Source organism: Bombina bombina, chromosome 12 (genome assembly GCF_027579735.1).
Source record: "Bombina bombina isolate aBomBom1 chromosome 12, aBomBom1.pri, whole genome shotgun sequence".
Classification (NCBI taxonomy): Eukaryota; Metazoa; Chordata; class Amphibia; order Anura; family Bombinatoridae; genus Bombina; species Bombina bombina.
This window is the reverse complement of record NC_069510.1, coordinates 125,439,916-125,466,156: the sequence shown is the minus strand read 5'-3', so window position 1 is coordinate 125,466,156 and position 26,241 is coordinate 125,439,916. Positions and strand designations below refer to the sequence as shown.

The 26,241-nt window shown below is 33.6% G+C and overlaps 1 protein-coding gene across 1 annotated transcript in view; it reads right to left on the bottom strand.

The window, feature by feature from the left end:
- LOC128642702 (uncharacterized) overlaps positions 1–26,241 on the bottom strand; it is a 282,968-nt gene that overhangs the window by 22,651 nt on the left and 234,076 nt on the right. The window contains exons 16-21 of the mRNA XM_053695480.1: positions 17,658–17,697; positions 10,168–10,278; positions 7,268–7,427; positions 7,102–7,191; positions 614–663; positions 403–533 (exon numbers count right to left, since the gene is read on the bottom strand). Coding sequence (XP_053551455.1) covers positions 403–533; positions 614–663; positions 7,102–7,191; positions 7,268–7,427; positions 10,168–10,278; positions 17,658–17,697 — 582 coding nt within the window. The remainder of the gene's footprint in view (positions 1–402; positions 534–613; positions 664–7,101; positions 7,192–7,267; positions 7,428–10,167; positions 10,279–17,657; positions 17,698–26,241) is intronic.

Sequence of the window (26,241 nt, the reverse complement as noted above, 5' to 3'; positions counted from 1 at the left end):
CAGCCAATCAGCATCATCACTTTTTGTTTTTGTGATCTTGTGGGATTTCACTGTAATCTCGTGAGATTTCATAGTAAACTTCTGTAAACTGAAGAGAGAAATAAAGTGACTGTGCTGCACATGCCAGATGCATGCTCCCTTGTATGTCCCAGGACTAGCATCCTGATTGGCTGCTTAAAGCCCAATTACAATGGAAGACTGAGGACATTGTGAGGTAAAATATCTTCTTTTTACAGATGTATCACTTGCACATGATTTAGCATGTTCTTTCACATAGCACGTTACTTTAAATACCCTGAGAGAAAAACCTAGGTAGAGTCCCGCAAGCTGTAATAATTATACAAGGAATAATTTGCTTTTACCCAACACGTCTCACCAAAAAACTATTTTTCACAGCAGTACCTTCCGCATGCCACAGTTGACAAAGGATCCTTTGCCTGGTTTGATTGGCCGATCTAGTACCACTCCCTCTCGATACTCTGATTCCTCATCAATCCTGACATGATGAGGACTGTCTAACGGATTAAGGAGGCCTGAAAAGGCAACATTTATTTACTATTGCTGCCATCAAGTGATTCTTTCATACATAGGCCCCGAGCACACGTATATTTACCTGCAAACTGCAGATCTGGATGCTTTGGGAAAAATGATTTTCTTAAGTATCTAATTATGAGAAAAATATACGGAATAATGTAAAATAAATCTATAAAGTGACAGCAGACAGCTTAATTATCTTTACTCATACATGCAACAACCAAAACTGCCTTAATTTCATTAGGTATGAAACCCCAGAGTTTTCTTTCATGACTCAGATAGAGAATACAATTTAAAAAAAAAAAAGTTTCCAATTTATGTCTATTATCAAATGTACTTTGTTCTCTTGTTATTCTTTGTTGAAAATATATCTAGATAGATGTCTTGAGCACTACATGACAGAAAATAGTGCTGCCATCTAGTGCTCTTGCTAATGTATAACATTAGTACTACATGACAGGAAATAGTGCTGCCATCTAGTGCTCTTGCTCATGTATAACATTAGTACTACATGACAGGAAATAGTGCTGCCCTCTAGTGCTCTTGCTAATGTATAACATTAGTACTGCATGACAGGAAATAGTGCTGCCATCTAGTGCTCTTGCTAATGTATAACATTAGTACTACATGACAGGAAATAGTGCTGCCATCAAGTGCTCTTGCTAATGTATAACATTAGCACTACATGACAGAAAATAGTGCTGCCATCTAGTGCTCTTGCTCATGTATAACATTAGTACTACATGACAGGAAATAGTGCTGCCATCTAGTGCTCTTGCTCATGTATAACATTAGTACTACATGACAGGAAATAGTGCTGCCATCTAGTGCTCTTGCTCATGTATAACATTAGTACTACATGACAGGAAATAGTGCTGCCATCTAGTGCTCTTGCTAATGTATAACATTAGTACTACATAACAGGAAATAGTGCTGCCATCTAGTGCTCTTGCTCATGTATAACATTAGTATTACATGACAGGAAATAGTGCTGCCATCTAGTGATCTTCCTAATGTATAACATTAGTGTAACGGTACCAACCGGATACCAAGGGTTAACACCAGGGAACAATGTCCTGCATAGGGAATCAGCAATTCACAACCCAGCCAGTTTTCAGGGTTTAAACAGAATAACACTTTATTTGAAGGCAGCATACAGATTTATACAGGTTTTTGACCCCCCCCCCCCCAGATGGGGGTGGAAAGAATGTTGTACATTAGATAAAAGGGAGAAGCGCCCTTGACATGATACAATAGGATTATATTACTTAAACACTTCAACCACAGGACACTCTTGACTCTCCTTATCACTTAGGCGTTTCTCTCTGGGGGTGATCAAACAATAGAATGCTAAGCATTAATTAGATTGTAGCTGGAGCCAGCCACTTGTGGTTAGAAAATAAAGTTAACACTTTCAGTCCTGACCGAAGGGTCTGTCACAGACAACCTTTCTTACGTTATAGTCCAGAAGTGGCTAGGTTTGCCACAATGCTCCCCCAGAACCAAGCCGGCATACACAGTCTGATCCCAACGGATCGGCTTGGGGATGTCCGGGGCAACAACTTTCGGCTCAAGTAAGCTACGGGGTGTTCTCCGCCATCTGCTCCAACTTGGCTCAGTACTGCCCCCACCCCAAACATGGAAGCGTCTCTTCCCGGAGGGACTGGGCTTGGGTAGTCACAGGGTTAACATTAGCGGGATCCATGGGAGCATAGGCAGAAACAAGGGGGGCCAAGTCATTTCCAAGGAGAACATCAGCAGGTAAGTCCTTCTTGACCCCCACATTCACAAGTCTAGCGCCCACTCCCCAATCCAAATGTACCCTGGCAACAGGTAGGCGGAACACAGTGCCCCCTGCTACCCTCACAGCCACAGTGTCTCCAGTGTGCTGTTTCTCAGGCACCAAGTTCTCTTGAAGCAAGGTCATGGTAGCACCAGTATCCCGTAGACAACTGACCTCCTTCCCATTCACTTTAACCCGTTGCCGGTTATTCCGGTGGGCAGCTTGCACGGGGTCTGCTTCATGTAGGCTGCCCCAGCATTCTGGCGCCTCTACGTAGCGGGCCACAGGCTGAGGATTATGTGGGATTCCGCCAGCGGGTCTTCTCCAGGACTGTGCTTGATTCGCTGCATTTAGGGGACACTCTGGTCTTTTGTGCCCTAGTTGCTTACATCCAAAGCACCGAATAGGTTGTGAGTAGCCCCGCGAATTGAACCGGGCTCTCTGAGGGTAGTTCGTGGCCGGAGGCCGTGTGGTATAGCGGTGCGCCGGGGGTTGGTAACTGGCAGCTGCTGGGGTGACTGGGGGTCTGTACTCCACTCTAGCAGTGGGCAATCGGTATACTGCTCCCCCTGCCCCTCGTACTGCCACGGATCCGCCAGTGGGTGCTGTATCCGGCACCAAATGGGGAGCTATCAGGGTTAAAGTAGCTCCCGAATCCCGAAGTCCCTGGACCGACATCACCTCATGCAGAATTCCCAGGGGTTCCTCGGCTTGGGTGCTCAACACCTCATGAGCGGCTGGCTCCGTTTGGTAATGGTGAGCAGCCGCCCTTGGGGCCAGGTTCTGTCTGACCTGGTTCCAAGCTTGTCTGCTCCGATTTTGGGTGCACTCACGTGCCATATGTCCCCACTGCTTGCAGGTGTGGCATTGTATATTAGCCCGTCCGTTGTTAGGCTGTAGTCCATGGTGCCTCCTGGCATCAAAATGCTGGTCTGCTAATCTGGCTGCTTCGGTTAAGGTGAGGGGTTTTCGATCTCTCACCCATTCTTGGGCTTCTGGGGACAAGCCGTTAAAGAATTGCTCCAACAGCATCAGTTGTCGCAATTCTTCCATGGTGGTAGCTTGGCTGGCCTGTATCCACCCCTGAGATGCTTGATCCAGCTTGTGGGCCCACTCTGCATGGGAATCTCTTTCTGGCTTGCGCAGGCCTCTAAACTTGCGCCGGTATGCCTCTGAGGTAATGGCATATCTTTCCAAGATCGCTCTCTTCACTTTAGCGTAATCCTTGCTGTCCTCCCTGGGTACAGCGCGATACGCTTCCGCTGCCCTACCGGCTAGCTTGCCTGCTAGCACCGGCACCCATACGGACTGCTCCAAATCATGTAACTCGCACAGTCTCTCAAAATCCTGTAAATACCCATCAATCTCATCCTTCTCCTCACAAAACATTTTAAATGCATGGTATGGGATTTTGGGTCTTACTGGGTTGCTGAGTGCGTCCAAAATGGATTCTGCTCGGGAGGATGCATTCCGCGGACTGTGTGCCATCACGTACTCCTGCACATCTGCCATTACCACGGATAGCATATCCCGTGGTACAGGTTGGGGTAAAAATTCCAGCCTGGTCCTCATTTCCCTCTGGTATAGGGTCTCCTCCATGGCTGCTGGAGGCGTAGCGCTGCAAGCTCTGTCTCCCTCCATCAGCTCAGCAATTAATATAGCCTTGGGTTTGCTGCTGCCTATCTTTCCCCTGGCTTCTAGCAGTTCCTTTTACGTTTGTCTCTTTAGCTTAGAATAATCCATCTCCATTCACTTCGGTCCCTGGTACTCCTTCCATCTTAGTCAGTATTGTAGTAATCCCCCTCTTCCTGAGGTTACTGGCTTGTGTAGTTGCTCTTCTGGGCGATAAGGTTCATTCCGTCGCTTGCCACCAATTGTAACGGTACCAACCGGATACCAAGGGTTAACACCAGGGAACAATGTCCTGCATAGGGAATCAGCAATTCACAACCCAGCCAGTTTTCAGGGTTTAAACAGAATAACACTTTATTTGAAGGCAGCATACAGATTTATACAGGTTTTTGACCCCCCCCCCCCCAGATGGGGGTGGAAAGAATGTTGTACATTAGATAAAAGGGAGAAGCGCCCTTGACATGATACAATAGGATTATATTACTTAAACACTTCAACCACAGGACACTCTTGACTCTCCTTATCACTTAGGCGTTTCTCTCTGGGGGTGATCAAACAATAGAATGCTAAGCATTAATTAGATTGTAGCTGGAGCCAGCCACTTGTGGTTAGAAAATAAAGTTAACACTTTCAGTCCTGACCGAAGGGTCTGTCACAGACAACCTTTCTTACGTTATAGTCCAGAAGTGGCTAGGTTTGCCACAATTAGCACTACATGACAGGAAATAGTGCTGCCATCTAGTGCTCTTCCTAATGTATAACATTAGCACTACATGACAGGAAATAGTGCTGCCATCTAGTGGTCTTGCTAATGTATAACATTAGCACTACATGACAGGAAATAGTGCTGCCATCTAGTGCTCTTCCTAATGTATAACATTAGCACTACATGACAGGAAATAGTGCTGCCATCTAGTGCTCTTGCTAATGTATAACATTAGTACTACATGACAGGAAATAGTGCCGCAATCTAGTGCTCTTGCTAATGTATAACATTAGCACTACATGACAGGAAATAGTGCTGCCATCTAGTGCTTTTGCTAATGTATAACATTAGTACTACATGACAGGAAATAGTGCTGCCATCTAGTGCTCTTGCTCATGTATAACATTAGCACTACATGACAGGAAATAGTGCTGTCATCTAGTGCTCTTGTTAATGTATAACATTAGTACTACATGACAGGAAATAGTGCTGCCATCTAGTGCTCTTGCTAATGTATAACATTAGTACTACATGACAGGAGATAGTGCTGCCATCTAGTGCTCTTGCTAATGTATAACATTAGTACTACATGACAGGAAATAGTGCTGCCATCTAGTGCTCTTGCTCATGTATAACATTAGTACTACATGACAGGAAATAGTGCTGCCATCTAGTGCTCTTGCACATGTATAACATTAGTACTACATGACAGGAAATAGTGCTGCCATCTAGTGCTCTTGCTAATGTATAACATTAGTACTACATAACAGGAAATAGTGCTGCCATCTAGTGCTCTTGCTAATGTATAACATTAGTACTACATGACAGGAAATAGTGCTGCCATCTAGTGCTCTTGCTAATGTATAACATTAGTACTACATGACAGGAAATAGTGCTGCCATCTAGTGCTCTTGCTCATGTATAACATTAGTACTACATGACAGGAAATAGTGCTGCCATCTAGTGCTCTTGCTAATGTATAACATTAGTACTACATAACAGGAAATAGTGCTGCCATCTAGTGCTCTTGCTAATGTATAACATTAGTACTACATGACAGGAAATAGTGCTGCCATCTAGTGCTCTTGCTAATGTATAACATTATTGCAAAACTGCTGCCACATAGCACTGCAGATACGTGCACGCTCCTGAAATAACCTTCCTGTTTTTCAACTAAAGATAACAAGAAAATGAAGAACATTTGATAATAAAAGTAACACACATATATACACACACATCCATATATAGTTGGGGTACGTTTAACCTTTTGTATGCTTAGTAGTCCCTATAAAAGCTATATCAGACACAGAGAAATATATAGTGCAAGGCCATGTGACAATTTCTATAGGACATGTAAATAATAATCATACACAGTATATTTATCAAACCAGCAAACTCTATTCTAACAGTTGGTTCTTGGAATCATTGCACAAAATGCAGCTCGATGGGTTATTGAAAAAAAATAATGAGGGCGCTATTCGATAGCCATAGGATGTTAATTCTATATGAATAGTTAGAAAGCTCAACTTTAAACTTAAAATTCTAAACTTGACATCAGATATCAATCATTTGCAAACCAATTCAAGATATTAAATAAAATAGTTAACTCGGATTATTGGAATCAAATTTTTAATTAATAGATTTAGATATTAGAATATAAAATTACAAAATACAATAAAAAATTGTGTATAACTTACTATACGCGAGCTTTTAGAATTGATATGTAACAATATTGCACACTCATACTAGAAGGGAGAACCATAATAAAAAGCCAACATTATATGATGAAAGGGATTCTTATAAGATGATAGGATATGGTGCTGTATGAATCTATCTAAACTTTCTATAAGCGAGCTTTATAATAAATGTCGGATTAGCAATTATGCACACTCATATTAAAAGAGAATACCGCTCGCTATACAAGGCCAACAGTTATATGATGATAGGACATAATTAAAACCTTAAAAATACTTATGCATATCATTTACAAAGATCCTATTATTGTAAAAAGTCCTGGAGCGCGCTCCCTTTAAAAACAAATTATTACTATTTAAAGCTTAAAAAGTTAGATAAACCCCTTTAATCTTTTTAAAGGGACACTCAAGTCAAAATTAAACTTTCATGATTCAGATAGAGCAGCAATTTTAAACAACTTTCCAATTTACTTCCATTAACAAAATGTGCACAGTCTTTATATATTTACACCTTTTGAGTCAACAGCTCCTACTGAGCACGTGCAAGAATTCACAGACTATACATATATGCATTTGTGATTGGCTGATGGCTGTCACATGATACAGCATGTGAGGTTCAGGCTAAGTGCTATTGCATTGTCTTGTTATTATGCATCTACTAATAAATCTACTATATTTACTGTTCCTTTAAGGCCTTTTAACTAACACAGCTGTATATGTATCCAGAAGTATGAATATGAGCGTGCACTTACTGGGGGCACTCCAGATACTGCAGTATCCGTGCCAGCTGCACACAGGCTTGACCCTTCTTCCCAACTCCTTCGAAGTTCCCTTCCACACTCCTAAAACACACAGAGCTTTTTTCAGCTGTGCACAGAGCAGCAAACAGACTAATGACAGCTAAAACATTACACATACTTTGATCCTTCCCCAGTCTCATCGAACACCACAATTTCATCCACACAGAATATTGCACAGGCACGTGCTATCTGTCCAGCCAGATACGTGCGCAGTTCTGGGGACTGAGCGTTGTCCATGATCGAGCCTGGTAACGCCACAGTCAGTGTTTGTTGGCGACCTGTGAGGATTAAACAGACCAGTACAATCTTGTCAGTGGTTTAACAAATCCAGGCAAGTCTAGGGTATTGCAATTTAATCTTTGTATGTAATATTTCAGCCAATCAGACCCCTGGCACATTATTGTATTATAAACCTTATTATCTAGTGCAGAGCTTTCCAAACTTTTCATGTTGGTGACACACTTTTTACACCTACATCATTTCGCGACACAGTAATTCAGTTGTACTAGAAAAAAGGAGGTTAAACTATCTCGTTTTAAGAGATACGACACATACATAAATTATATAACGAAATATATTCACAAGTAACAGTATGTATGTGCAAGAATTAAAAAAAGTTCAATATCACCAATAACTAATTACCATTTTAATGGGATGTATGAGGTTGATGGGATGAACAGTTTCAGAATATTTGGTGGAATATTAGGTAAAGACACTCGCATTTCATCATCAAGTATTTTTAAGCTTCCACTTCCTATCCATATATCAAGAGCAGGAGCAGTAATGCACTACTGGGAGCTAGCTGCAAAAAAAAAGCGAACACTGACTTCAGCTCAGCGTTTAAGCTGTCGCCCTCAGAGCTCTGCGAGTCCGACCGATTACTGCCCACGCTGCAAACACACTGCTGTCCCACTCACTGACTACACATGCAGTCAAGAATCGATTGAGGAGACTACAAGTGCAGTCAGGAGCCAATATGCCGCCAATGGGAATAGTTTCAGTTCCCTGCTGAGCTGCACAAATAGGTTAAGATGATATGTGACCCTCTAGGTATCAATCACGTGATATGCATAGCAGGCAGGCGGAAAGTCGGAAACTAAAAAAAAAAAATTTAAATAAAAAAAAATGTGTGCTGAAGCTGGGACAAACCTACACACTGCTACCGACACACTAATGTGTCACGACACACAGTTTGGAAAGCACTGATCTAGTGAATGCAATTCCATTTCATGTCAATCAGTATTAACTAACTGATCTATAGTGATACCTGCAATACAGAGTTTAGTTGTATATTTAATACCAGATTTTTACAGAATTAGATATATTGTGATCTGATAGGAGCCTCAATTTTGTTTTGCTTATGATACTGTGGATGCATTGTAAATTATGTGTCACCAAATCAACTATACAAGTTTTATTTATTTTGCTCTCTTTTCCTCAATTTAGCCCTAAAACTTGTGTTTATTCACTCTAGAGTTCATTCTGTGAGACTCAGAACCATTACCCAGCTACATGCTAAACAGTAATTGCTTGATCAGTGCAGAAGCTCATTTATAAAGTAGAATAATGATATTCCGTAAAACCAAATCACTTAAAAAGTTGTCTTCTACCACTAATAATATTAAATTGACACAATGGCCAAATTACGCCCAGCTGACTCCAAGATCGGCAGCATTGTGCAGACTAAGGGGTCTATTTATCAAAGGTCTTGCGGACCTGATCCGACAGTACGGATCAGGTCCGCAAGACCTCGCTGAATGCGGACAGCAATACGCTCTCCATATTCAGCATTGTACCAGCAGCTCACAAAAGCTGCTGGTGCAACGCCGCCCCCTGCAGACTCGCGGCCAATGGGCCGCCAGCAGGGAGGTGTCAATCAACCCGATCGTACTCGATCGGGTTGAATTACAGCGATTCCTGTCCGCCTGCTCAGGGCAGACGGACAGGGTTATGGAGCAGCGGTCTTTAGAAGTTTTACCTCTGTGCTTACCTTGTATCTAAACCTCTGCAGACTGCCCCATTATTTCAGTTCTTTTGGCAGACTTGCATTTTAGCCAATCAGTGCTCACTCCTCGGGAAATTCATGTGCATGAGCTCAATGTTATCTATATAAAACACGTGAACTAACGCCCTCTAGTGGTGAAAAACTGTCAAATGTAGAGGCGGCCTTCAAGGTCTAAGAAATTAGCATATAAACCTCTTAGGTTTAGCTTTCAACTAAGAATACCAAGAGAACAAAGCAAAACTGGTGAAAAAAGTAAATTGGAAAGTTGTTTAAAATTACATGCTCTATTTGCATCATGAAAGTTTTTTTGGGACTTGACTGTCCCTTTAAAGTATAAGATAGGGGTGATATTACAGGGGAGCTCCTCCATGTTGCTGCAGTTTGCTAAGTTAGTAAACACCAAGGTGAAGGAAAGCAGGGGAGACTGTAATAGCAAGCACTGCACACAAGTCATAGAACAAATAACTGATAACTCACACCAGAGAGTGATTCCAACCATGATGTATTTCAGCCTCTATGGTGACAGTGATAATTTACAGAGGTAAATTAAAAGAAGAGCAGGCAAATCAAATAATAAAAGTGCATTACATAATACATAATGCACTGACTTCTATTATTTTAAAAGGAGTTTACACCTTTTATTTACTTCATTTATGCAGTGTCCATTACTTATTTCTAAAGGGGCTGTGATCTCTAGAGAAAGGCAAAGGAGCAGCTTCTTCATTGAAGTGGTTGCTAGGAGAAACCTATAATAGCTGCAGTCAGTTTATTGCCCATGCTCAGTAGAGGACGTTTGCTGCACAGATCATGTGACAGTAGAACTTAAGTTATGTAACAGTAGCAGTGGCTACACTTAGAATTTCTAAGCAATCATTTAGCAAGAAAACAAGTAAGTTGTTTGCTGTTTCTAAACACAATCTGTTTCTTTGTTTACTTTGATTACTTTTACTAAGGGTGCACAGTTTCATATCCCTTTAACCAGACCAGACACAGGATATAGGTGCAGTTCCTACCTTTCCGTTCTTTCCGCACCTCATCCTCCTGTTTATCTGCCGCCAGCTGCTGGGCCTTCTCCAATTTCCTTATAAGATTCTCCTCTCTCCATTTCTTCTTCTCTTCTTTCTCTACAAGTCATGTGCAAGTTATTAATACAACGCAACAAAAACATTTATTACCGACTTCTTAGCTTTCCGTGATACCCATAAAGAGATTAACTACCTTTTTGTACAATAACATTTTCAAGTAGACGGTCCCCTTTAAAAAGGGAGCCACACATTTGTCTTCATCCTTATTAAACAGCAGCATATATATATATATATATATATATATATATATGTTAAAAAAAATTATTCTACAAGGACATGAAAGATAAAATTAAACGTTCACATATCAGACAGTACACGCAATAGAAATATACTTTTTAGTTTACTTCTGTTTTCAAAATAACTTCTCTTGTTATCATTTGTTGAAAAGCATACCTAGGTAGGCTCAGCAGCCATGCACTATATGGGGATTAGAGGCTACACAGTCTATTGTCATTGGCTCATCAGATGTGCTCAGCTGGTTCCTATGCAGCTATTTCATAAGGACAAGAGAACATGTGTGAGTGCACTGTTCCTTTCAGTGGTTTAGTAGATATACATGGGAGTATTACTTGTTTTACACATTAAGTGCATATCTATGGTTTCATACACAAGCTTTATCATCTACTACATTATATGATGTGTGATTGCTATATGCGGTATACAGCAGTATATATACAGGTCGTGTAACTCACATGTAAAGCAGAGCTAGAGCACATATCACTGTCTGATTACTATAATGTACGTACAACATAACATTTATTACTATAGTGTACGTACAACATAACATTTATTACTTTAGTGTACGTACAACATAGCATTTATTACTATAGTGTACGTACAACATGACATTACTATATTGTACGTACAATATAACATTTATTACTATAGTGTACGTACAACATAACATTTATTACTATAGTGTACATACAACATAACATTTATTACTATAGTGTACATACAACATAACATTTATTACTATAGTGTACGTACAACATAACATTTATTACTTTAGTGTACGTACAACATAGCATTTATTACTATAGTGTACGTACAACATGACATTACTATATTGTACGTACAACATAACATTTATTACTTTAGTGTACATACAACATAACATTTATTACTATACTGTACGTACAACATAACATTTATTACTATAGTGTACGTACAACATAACATTTATTACTATACTGTACGTACAACATAACATTTATTACTTTAGTGTACATACAACATAACATTTATTACTATAGTGTATGTACAACATGACATTTATTACTATACTGTACGTACAACATAACATTTATTACTATAGTGTATGTACAACATGACATTTATTACTATACTGTACGTACAACATAACATTTATTACTTTAGTGTACATACAACATAACATTTATTACTATAGTGTACGTACAACATAACATTTATTACTATACTGTACGTACAACATAACATTTATTACTATACTGTACGTACAACATAACATTTATTACTATAGTGTACATACAGCATAACATTTATTACTATAGTGTATGTACAACATGACATTTATTACTATACTGTACGTACAACATAACATTTATTACTATACTGTACGTAAAACATAACATTTATTACTATAGTGTACATACAACATAACATTTATTACTATAGTGTACGTACAACATAACATTTATTACTATAGTGTACGTACAACATAACATTTATTACTATACTGTACGTACAACATAACATTTATTACTATAGTGTACGTACAACATGACATTACTATATTGTACGTACAACATAACATTTATTACTATAGTGTACGTACAACATAACATTTATTACTATAGTGTACATACAACATAACATTTATTACTATAGTGTACGTACAACATAACATTTATTACTATAGTGTACATACAACATAACATTTATTACTATAGTGTACGTACAACATAACATTTATTACTATAGTGTACGTACAACATAACATTTATTACTATATTGTACGTACAACATAACATTTATTATTATAGTGTACGTACAACATAACCTTTATTACTATAGTGTACGTACAACATAACATTTATTACTATAGTGTACGTAAAACATAACATTTATTACTATAGTGTACGTACAACATAGCATTTATTACTATAGTGTACGTACAACATGACATTACTATATTGTACGTACAACATAACATTTATTACTATAGTGTACATACAACATAACATTTATTACTATAGTGTACGTACAACATAACATTTATTACTATAGTGTATGTACAACATGACATTTATTACTTTAGTGTACGTACAACATAACATTTATTACTATACTGTACGTAAAACATAACATTTATTACTATAGTGTACATACAACATAACATTTATTACTATAGTGTACGTACAACATGACATTACTATATTGTACGTACAACATAACATTTATTACTATAGTGTACGTACAACATAACATTTATTACTATAGTGTACGTAAAACATAACATTTATTACTATAGTGTACATACAACATAACATTTATTACTTTAGTGTACGTACAACATAACATTTATTACTATACTGTACGTAAAACATAACATTTATTACTATAGTGTACATACAACATAACATTTATTACTATAGTGTACGTACAACATGACATTACTATATTGTACGTACAACATAACATTTATTACTATAGTGTACGTACAACATAACATTTATTACTATAGTGTACGTACAACATAACATTTATTACTATAGTGTACGTACAACATAACATTTATTACTATAGTGTATGTACAACATAACATTTATTACTATATTGTACGTACAACATAACATTTATTACTATATTGTACGTACAACATAACATTTATTACTATATTGTACGTACAACATAACATTTATTACTATAGTGTACATACAACATGACATTTATTACTATAGTGTACGTACAACAATGACATTACTATAGTAAACGTACAACAATAACATGTATTACTATATTGTACGTACAACATAACATTTATTACTATATTGTACGTACAACATAACATTTATTACTATAGTGTACATACAACATGACATTTATTACTATAGTGTACGTACAACAATGACATTACTATAGTAAACGTACAACAATAACATGTATTACTATATTGTACGTACAACAATGACATGTATTGCTATATTGTACGTACAATAACATTTATTACTATAGTGTATTAACAACAATAACATGTATTACTATATTGTACGTACAATGACATTACTATAGTGTACATACAACAATGACATTTATTACTATAGTGTACGTACAACAATGAAATTTATTACTATAGTGTACATACAACATAACATTTATTACTATAGTGTACATACAACATAACATTTATTACTATAGTGTACATACAACATAACATTTATTACTATAGTGTACGTACAACAATGACATTTATTACTATAGTGTACGTACAACAATGAAATTTATTACTATAGTGTACATACAACATAACATTTATTACTATAGTGTACGTACAACAATGAAATTTATTACTATAGTGTACATACAACATAACATTTATTACTATAGTGTACGTACAACAATGACATTTATTACTATAGTGTACGTACAACAATGAAATTTATTACTATAGTGTACATACAACATAACATTTATTACTATAGTGTACGTACAACAATGACATTTATTACTATAGTGTACGTACAACAATGAAATTTATTACTATAGTGTACATACAACATAACATTTATTACTATAGTGTACGTACAACAATGACATTTATTACTATAGTGTACGTACAACAATGAAATTTATTACTATAGTGTACATACAACATAACATTTATTACTATAGTGTACATACAACATAACATTTATTACTATAGTGTACGTACAACAATGACATTACTATAGTAAACGTACAACAATAACATGTATTACTATATTGTACGTACAACAATGACATTTATTACTATATTGTACATACAATAACATTTATTACTATAGTGTACGTACAATAACATTTATTACTATAGTATACGTACAACAATGACATTTATTAGTATATTGTACGTACAAAGATACAAGTAATCAGATGCACTGGATACCAATGGAGTTTCAGAATTCTTTATTTGAAGAAATTTTAAAAGTTTGTCATTACAAAAATAACATAGCGGATCTCCAGACAATTGAGTGGTGTGAGTTCCACCCCAAGGACTGCTTGCTGACGCGTTTCGGCTCCAACATGACATTTATTACTATATTGTACGTACAACAATAACATTTAATACTATATTGTACGTACAATATACATTTGTCTTCATCCTTATTAAACAGCAGCATATATATATATATATATATATATATATATATATGTTAAAAAAAAAAATTCTTTTACAAGGACATGAAAGATAAAATTAAACGTTCACATATCAGACAGTACACGCAATAGAAATATACTTTTTAGTTTACTTCTGTTTTCAAAATAACTTCTCTTGTTATCATTTGTTGAAAAGCATACCTAGGTAGGCTCAGCAGCCATGCACTATATGGGGATTAGAGGCTACACAGTCTATTGTCATTGGCTCATCAGATGTGCTCAGCTGGTTCCTATGCAGCTATTTCATAAGGACAAGAGAACATGTGTGAGTGCACTGTTCCTTTCAGTGGTTTAGTAGATATACATGGGAGTATTACTTGTTTTACACATTAAGTGCATATCTATGGTTTCATACACAAGCTTTATCATCTACTACATTATATGATGTGTGATTGCTATATGCGGTATACAGCAGTATATATACAGGTCGTGTAACTCACATGCAAAGCAGAGCTAGAGCACATATCACTGTCTGATTACTATAATGTACGTACAACATAACATTTATTACTATAGTGTACGTACAACATAACATTTATTACTTTAGTGTACGTACAACATAGCATTTATTACTATAGTGTACGTACAACATGACATTTATTACTTTAGTGTACGTACAACATAACATTTATTACTTTAGTGTACGTACAACATAGCATTTATTACTATAGTGTACGTACAACATGACATTACTATATTGTACGTACAACATAACATTTATTACTTTAGTGTACGTACAACATAACATTTATTACTATAGTGTATGTACAACATAACATTTATTACTATAGTGTATGTACAACATAACATTTATTACTATACTGTACGTAAAACATAACATTTATTACTATAGTGTACATACAACATAACATTTATTACTATAGTGTACGTACAACATAACATTTATTACTATAGTGTACGTACAACATAACATTTATTACTATAGTGTATGTACAACATAACATTTATTACTATAGTGTACGTACAACGTAACATTTATTACTATAGTGTACATACAACATAACATTTATTACTATAGTGTACGTACACCATGACATTACTATATTGTACGTACAACATAACATTTATTACTATAGTGTACGTACAACATAACATTTATTACTATAGTGTACGTACAACATAACATTTATTACTATAGTGTACGTACAACATAACATTTATTACTATAGTGTATGTACAACATAACATTTATTACTATATTGTACGTACAACATAACATTTATTACTATATTGTACGTACAACATGACATTTATTACTATAGTGTACGTACAACAATGACATTACTATAGTGTACGTACAACAATAACATGTATTACTATAGTGTACGTACAACAATGACATTTATTACTATAGTATACGTACAACAATGAAATTTATTACTATAGTGTACGTACAACAATGACATTACTATAGTAAACGTACAACAATAACATTTATTACTATATTGTACGTACAACAATGACATTTATTACTATATTGTACATACAATAACATTTATTACTATATTGTACGTACAATAACATTTATTACTATAGTATACGTACAACAATGACATTTATTACTATAGTGTATGTACAACAATAACATTTATTAGTATATTGTACGTACAAAGATACAAGTAATCAGATGCACTGGATACCAATGGAGTTTCAGAATTCTTTATTTGAAGAAATTTTAAAAGTTTGTCATTACAAAAATGACATAGCGGATCTCCAGACAATTGAGTGGTGTGAGTTCCACCCCAAGGACTGCTTGCTGACGCGTTTCGGCTCCAACATGACATTTACTATATTGTACGTACAACAATAACATTTAATACTATATTGTACGTATAATAACATTTATTACTATAGTGTACGTACAATAACATTAATTACTATAGTGTATGTACAACAATAACATTTATTACTATATTGTACGTACAATAACATTTATTACTATATTGTACGTACAATAAAATGTATTACTATAGTGTACGTACAATAACATTTATTACTAAATTGTACGTACAACAATAACATTTATTACTATATTGTACATACAATAACATTTATTACTATATTGTACGTACAACAATGACATTTATTACTATATTGTACGTACAATAACATTTATTACTATATTGTAAGTACAACAATGACATTTATTACTATATTGTAAGTACAACAATGACATTTATTACTATATTGTACGTACAATAACATTTATTACTATATTGTACGTACAACAATGACATTTATTACTATATTGTACGTACAACAATAACATTTATTACTATAGTGTACGTACAACAATGACATTTATTACTATAGTGTACGTACAACAATGACATTTATTACTATATTGTACGTACAATAACATTTATTACTATATTGTAAGTACAACAATGACATTTATTACTATATTGTACGTACAATAACATTTATTACTATATTGTAAGTACAACAATAACATTTATTACTATAGTGTACGTACAACAATGACATTTATTACTATATTGTACGTACAATAACATTTATTACTATATTGTAAGTACAACAATGACATTTATTACTATATTGTACGTACAATAACATTTATTACTATATTGTAAGTACAACAATAACATTTATTACTATATTGTACGTACAACAACATTTATTACTATATTGTACGTACAACAATGACATTTATTACTATATTGTAAGTACAACAATAACATTTATTACTATATTGTACGTACAACAATGACATTTATTACTATATATTGTACGTACAACAATGACATTACTATAGTGTACGTACAACAATAACATTTATTATTATATTGTACGTACAACATAACATTTATTACTATATTGTACGTACAACAATGACATTTATTACTATATTGTACGTACAACAATGACATTTATTACTATATTGTACGTAAAACAATAACATTTATTACTATATTGTATGTACAACATTCACATTTAGCAATAAAGTTTGTCTTATACGAATATATGAAACTTACTTTGCAATTTCTGCTTCCTCCAGTCAACTTTTTCATTGTCCTGAAACATAAAAAACAGGATCAGACAACCAATGTGAACAGCACAATATAACTGCTAATAAACAGCTCACGGGCTGCTGTAGTAGATCATAGGTCTAATGAGATTACACAAGCTAATTACTAGTACTGCTATATTTATTTGTAAAGTGCTGCTGTACTAGATCATAGGTCTAATGAGAATATTACACAAGCTAATTACTAGTACTGCTATATTTATTAGTAAAGTGCTGCTGTACTTGATCATAGGTCTAATGAGAATATTACACAAGCTAATTACTAGTACTGCTATATTTATTTATTTGTAAAGTGCTGCTGTACTAGATCATAGGTCTAATGAGAATATTACACAAGCTAATTACTAGTACTGCTATATTTATTTATTTATAAAGTGCTGCTGTACTAGATCATAGGTCTAATGAGAATATTACACAAGCTAATTACTAGTACTGCTATATTTATTTATAAAGTGCTGCTGTACTAGATCATAGGTCTAATGAGAATATTACACAAGCTAATTACTAGTACTGCTATATTTATTTATATGTAAAGTGCTGCTGTAGTAGATCATAGGTCTAATGAGAATATTACACAAGCTAATTACTAGTACTGCTATATTTATTTATAAAGTGCTGCTGTACTAGATCATAGGTCTAATGAGAATATTACACAAGCTAATTACTAGTACTGCTATATTTATTTATATGTAAAGTGCTGCTGTAGTAGATCATAGGTCTAATGAGAATATTACACAAGCTAATTACTAGTACTACTATATTTATTTATATGTAAAGTGCTGCTGTAGTAGATCATAGGTCTAATGAGAATATCACACAAGCTAATTACTAGTACTGCTATATTTATTTATATGTAAAGTGCTGCTGTAGTAGATCATAAGTCTAATGAAAATATTACACAAGCTAATTACTAGTACTGCTATATTTATTTATATCTAAAGTGCTGCTGTAGTAGATCATAAGTCTAATGAGAATATTACACAAGCTAATTACTAGTACTGCTATATTTATTTGTAAAGTGCTGCTGTAGTAGATCATAGGTCTAATGAGAATATTACACAAGCTAATTACTAGTACTGTACTGCTATATTTATTTGTAAAGTGCTGCTGTACTAGATCATAGGTCTAATGAGAATATTACACAAGCTAATTACTAGTACTGCTATATTTATTTGTAAAGTGCTGCTGTAGTAGATCATAGGTCTAATGAGAATATTACACAAGCTAATTACTAGTCCTGCTATATTTATTTGTAAAGTGCTGCTGTACTAGATCATAGGTCTAATGAGAATATTACACAAGCTAATTACTAGTACTGCTATATTTATTTATATGTAAAGTGCTGCTGTACTAGATCATAGGTCTAATGAGAATATTACACAAGCTAATTACTAGTACAGCTATATTTATTAGTAAAGTGCTGCTGTACTAGATCATAGGTCTAATGAGAATATTACACAAGCTAATTACTAGTCCTGCTATATTTATTTATTTGTAAAGTGCTGCTGTACTAGATCATAGGTCAAATGAGAATATTACACAAGCTAATTACTAGTACTGCTATATTTATTAGTAAAGTGCTGCTGTACTAGATCATAGGTCTAATGAGAATATTACACAAGCTAATTACTAGTACTGCTATATTTATTTATATGTAAAGTGCTGCTGTAGTAGATCATAGGTCTAATGAGAATATTACACAAGCTAATTACTAGTACTGCTATATTTATTTATATGTAAAGTGCTGCTGTAGTAGATCATATGTCTAATGAGAATATTACACAAGCTAATTACTAGTACTGCTATATTTATTTATTTGTAAAGTGCTGCTGTAATAGATCATAGGTCTAATGAGAATATTACACAAGCTAATTACTAGTACTGCTATATTTATTTATATGTAAAGTGCTGCTGTAGTAGATCATATGTCTAATGAGAATATTACACAAGCTAATTACTAGTACTGCTATATTTATTTATTTGTAAAGTGCTGCTGTAATAGATCATAGGTCTAATGAGAATATTACACAAGCTAATTACTAGTACTGCTATATTTATTTATTTGTAAAGTGCTGCTGTAATAGATCATAGGTCTAATGAGAATATTACACAAGCTAATTACTAGTACTGCTATATTTATTTATAAAGTGCTGCTGTACTAGATCATAGGTCTAATGAGAATATTACACAAGCTAATTACTAGTACTGCTATATTTATTTATAAAGTGCTGCTGTACTAGATCATAGGTCTAATGAGAATATCACACAAGCTAATTACTAGTACTGCTATATTTATTTATAAAGTGCTGCTGTACTAGATCATAGGTCTAATGAGAATATCACACAAGCTAATTACTAGTACTGCTATATTTATTTATTTGTAAAGTGCTGCTGTACTAGATCATAGGTCTAATGAGAATATTACACAAGCTATTTACTAGTACTGCTATCTTTATTTATTTGTAAAGTGCTGCTGTAATAGATCATAGGTCTAATGAGAATATTACACAAGCTAATTACTAGTACTGCTAAATGTATTTATTAGTAAAGTGCTGCTGTACTAGATCATAGGTCTAATGAGAATATTACACAAGCTAATTATTAGTACTGCTATATTTATTAGTACAGTGCTGCTGTAGTAGATCATAGGTCTAATGAGAATCTTACACGAGCTAATTACTAGTACTGCTATATTTATTTGTAAAGTGCTGCTGTACTAGATCATAGGTCTAATGAGAATATTACACAAGCTAATTACTAGTACTGCTATATTTATTTATTTGTAAAGTGCTGCTGTACTAGATCATAGGTCTAATGAGAATATTACACAAGCTATTTACTAGTACTGCTATATTTATTTATTTATAAACTGCTGCTGTAATAGATCATAGGTCTAATGAGAATATTACACAAGCTAATTACTAGTACTGCTAAATGTATTTATTAGTAAAGTGCTGCTGTACTAGATCATAGGTCTAATGAGAATATTACACAAGCTAATTATTAGTACTGCTATATTTATTAGTACAGTGCTGCTGTAGTAGATCATAGGTCTAATGAGAATCTTACACAAGCTAATTACTAGTACTGCTATATTTATTTGTAAAGTGCTGCTGTACTAGATCATAGGTCTAATGAGAATATTACACAAGCTAATTACTAGTACTGCTATATTTATTTATTTGTAAAGTGCTGCTGTACTAGATCATAGGTCTAATGAGAATATTACACAAGCTAATTACAAATAAATAAATATAGCAGTACTAGTAAAATTAGCTTGTGTAATATTCTCATTAGACCTATGATCTAGTACAGCAGCACTTTACAAATAAATAAATACAGCAGTACTAGTAATTAGCTTGTGTAATATTCTCATTAGACCTATGATCTACTACAGCAGCACTTTACATATAAATAAATATAGCAGTACTAGTAATTAGCTTGTGTGATATTCTCATTAGACCTATCATCTATTACAGCAGCACTTTACAAATAAATAAATACAGCAGGACTAGTAATTAGCTTGTGTAATATTCTCATTAGACCTATGATCTAGTACAGCAGCACCTTAACAAATAAATATAGAAGTACTAGTAATTAGCTTGTGTAATAGTTATATTATAGTTGTTATATGTACAGTGCTGCTGGTATAATACACACAGTATATAGTTATATTATAGCTGTTATATGTACAGTGCTGCTGGTATAATACACACAGTATATAGTTATATTATAGCTGTTATATGTACAGTGCTGCTGGTATAATACACACAGTATATAGTTATATTATAGCTGGTATATGTACAGTACTGCTGGTATAATACACACAGTATATAGTTATATTATAGCTATTATATGTACAGTGCTACTGGTATAATACACACTGTATATAGTTATATTATAGCTGTTATATGTACAGTACTACTGGTATAATACACACAGTATATAGTTATATTATAGCTGTTATATGTACAGTGCTACTGGTATAATACACACAGTATATAGTTATATTATAGCTGTTATATGTACAGTACTGCTGGTATAATACACACAGTATATAGTTATATTATAGCTGTTTTTTATGTACAGTACTACTGGTATAATACACACAGTATATAGTTATATTATAGCTGTTATATGTACAGTATTGCTGGTATAATACACACAGTATATAGTTATATTATAGCTGTTATATGTACAGTGCTGCTGGTATAATACACAATATACAGTTATATTATAACTGTTATATGTACAGTACTGCTGGTATAATACACACAGTATATAGTGCTATTATATGTACAGTACTGCTGGTATAACACACACAGTATATAGTTATATTATAGCTGTTATATATACAGTACTGCTGGTATTATACACACAGTATATAGTTATATTATAGCTGTTATATGTACCGTACTACTGGTATAATACACACAGTATATAGTTATATTATAGCTGTTATATGTACAGTGCTGCTGGTATAATACACACAGTATATAGTTATATTATATCTATTATATGTACAGTGCTACTGGTATAATACACACAGTATATAGTTATATTATAGCTGTTATATGTACAGTATTGCTGGTATAATACACACAGTATATAATTATATTATAGCTATTATATTTACAGTGCTACTGGTATAATACACACAGTATATAGTTATATTATAGCTATTATATGTACAGTGCTACTGGTATAATACACACAATATATAGTTCTATTATAGCTGTTATATGTTCAGTGCTACTGGTATAATACACACAGTATATAGTTATATTATAGCTATTATATGTACAGTGTTACTGGTATAATACACAGTATATAGTTATATTATAGCTGTTATATGTACAGTACTGCTGGTATAATACACACAGTATATAGTTATATTAAACCTGTTATATGTACAGTACTACTGGTATAATACAAAGTATATAGTTATATTATAGCTGTTATATGTACAGTGCTGCTGGTATAATACACACAGTATATAGTTATATTATAGCTATTATATGTACAGTGCTACTGGTATAATACACACAGTATATAGTTATATTATAGCTGTTATATGTACAGTATTGCTGGTATAATACACACAGTATATAATTATATTATAGCTGTTATATGTACAGTACTGCTGGTATAATACACACAGTATATAGTTATATTATAGCGGTTATATGTACAGTGCTGCTGGTATAATACACACAGTATATAGTTATATTATAGTGTAGTTATTACATGTACAGTGCTGCTGGTATAATACACACAGTATATAGTTATATTATAGCTGTTATATGTACAGTATTGCTGGTATAATACCCACAGTATATAGTTATATTATAGCTGTTATATGTACAGTACTGCTGGTATAATACACACAGTATATAGTTATATTATAGCTGTTATATGTACAGTACTGCTGGTATAATACACACAGTATATAGTTATATTATAGCTGTTATATGTACAGTACTGCTGGTATAATACACACAGTATATAGTTATATTATAGCTGTTATATGTACAGTACTGCTGGTATAATACACACAGTATATAGTAGGGTTGCACCGATACCGATACTAGTATCAGTATCGGTACCGATACCAAGTACATGCATGAGTACTTGTACTCGTGCAAATGCACCGATACTTAAACCGATACCTCCACTTACTACCCATATGCTATCTTGTGGTGTTTTTTTTAAACTGCATGTTCCCATTTCATTTAAAGCTAAAGTGGAGACTAAACTAAAAATTGTTTACTACTGTTCTGCCAATACAAATTGCTCTTATTTGTATTATTGTAGGAGAGATTACGTTACATCGTTTAGACAAACCCCTGAAGTACTGGGCAGTTAATAAATTGAGATTTCCAGCTCTGGCTAAAATGGCCCAAAAATATCTTTCTGCCCTATGCAGTAGTGTGGAAAGTTGAACCTCCTTACTGATAGCAAAAACAGACTTATAGCTGAACATGCAGAGATGCTTCTGTTCTGTTCCTTAAAAAGAACTTGCCACTAACTTTTGAAAAATTATTCTAATTGCTAGATTGCCTTTTATACTGCTAGTTCTCATCTTGCACAATTATGTTCAAAACATACTGTACTCTGAGGAACATCTTAGCTTATATAATTGCAGGAAGAGTACTCATAGGAAAAATTAAGTTAATCCCAATGAACACTCATCCTGCAATTATAGGACTAGATTTAGATTACATTTGATTGGTAAACTTTACCAATGCTCTGTTCACATTTCCAACTCCATAGCCTTTAATGGAGTAGGACGTGTAATGAGAGCATTGGTAAAGCTTACCAGTCAAATGTAATCTAGCCCATAGTGTTGTTCACCATGATTAAACAGTATTCTGTTATATTTTTTACTGTATCGCACTTTTGGTTGGTAGCAATTTTATATTTGTTATTTATTGTTGTTGTTAATATATTTAATTGTAATATTTTTATTACTAAACATGTTCTGTGAACTTTGTGACAAATAAAACATGTTTATTATTTCATAATGTCTTTTGAGCTACAGTCCTTCATAATTATAAAGAAGGACTCTTAAATAATTAGTCTGTATTGTGCTTGGTAAACTGTCACATGACATTAAAAAAAAGTATCGGTAATTGGTATCGGCGAGTATTTGAAAACAAGTATCGGTACTTGTACTCTGTCTTAAAAAAATGGTATCGGTGCAACCCTGGTATATAGTTATATTATAGCGGTTATATGCACAGTGCTGCTGGTATAATACACACAGTATATAGTTATATTATAGCTATTAAATGTACAGTACTACTGGTATAATACACACAGTATATAGTTATATTATAGCTATTATATGTACAGTACTACTGGTATAATACACACAGTATATAGTTATATTATAGCTATTATATGTACAGTACTACTGGTATAATACACACAGTATATAGTTATATTATAGCTATTATATGTACAGTACTACTGGTATAATACACACTGTATATAGTTATATTATAGTGTAGTTATTATATGTACAGTGCTGCTGGTATAATACACACGGTATATAGTTATATTGTAGCTGTTATATGTACAGTACTATTGGTATAATACACACACTATATACTTATATTATAGCTGTTATATGTACAGTGCTTCTGGTATAATACACACAGTATATAGTTATATTGTAGCTGTTATATGTACAGTACTACTGGTATAATACACAAACTATATACTTATATTATAGCTGTTATATGTACAGTACTGCTGGTATAATACACACAGTATATAGTTATATTATAGCTATTATATGTACAGTACTACTGGTATAATACACACAGTATATAGTTATATTATAGCCGTTATATGTACAGTACTGCTGGTATAATACACACAGTATATAGTTATATTATAGCTGTTATATGTACAGTGCTACTGGTATAATACCCACAGTATATAGTTATATTATAGCTGTTATATGTACAGTACTGCTGGTATAATACACACAGTATATAGTTATATTATAGCTGTTATATGTACAGTACTACTGGTATAATACACACAGTATATTGTTATATTATAGCTGTTATATTTACAGTACTGCTGGTATAATACACACAGTATATAGTTATATTATAGCTGTTACATGTACAGTGCTACTGGTATAATACCCACAGTATATAGTTATATTATAGCTGTTATATGTACAGTACTGCTGGTATAATACACACAGTATATAGTTATATTATAGCTGTTATATGTACAGTACTACTGGTATAATACACACAGTATATATTTATATTATAGCTGTTATATATACAGTACTGCTGGTATAATACACACAGTATATAGTTATATTATAGCTGTTATATGTACAGTGCTGCTGGTATAATACACTCAGTATATAGTTATAATACAGCTGTTATATGTACAATACTGCTGGTATAATACACACAGTATATTGTTATATTATAGCTATAATATGTACAGTAGTACTGGTATAATACACACAGTATATAGTTATAATACAGCTGTTATATGCACAGTACTGCTGGTATAATACACACAGTATATAGTTATAGTATAGCTGTTATATGTACAGTGCTGCTGGTATAATACACAGTATATAGTTATATTATAGCTGTTATATGTACAGTACTGCTGGTATAATACACACAGTATATAGTTATATTATAGCTGTTATATGTACAGTGCTACTGGTATAATACACACAGTATATAGTTATATTATAGCTGTTATATGTACAGTGCTACTGGTATAATACACACTATATATAGTTATATTATAGCTGTTATATGTACAGTGCTGCTGGTATAATACACACAGTATATAGTTATATTATAGCTGTTATATGTACAGTGCTGCTGGTATAATACACACTGTATATAGTTATATTATAGCTGTTATATGTACAGTACTACTGGTATAATACACACAGTAGATAGTTATATTATAGCTGTTATATGTACAGTACTACTGGTATAATACACACAATATATACTTATATTATAGCTGTTATA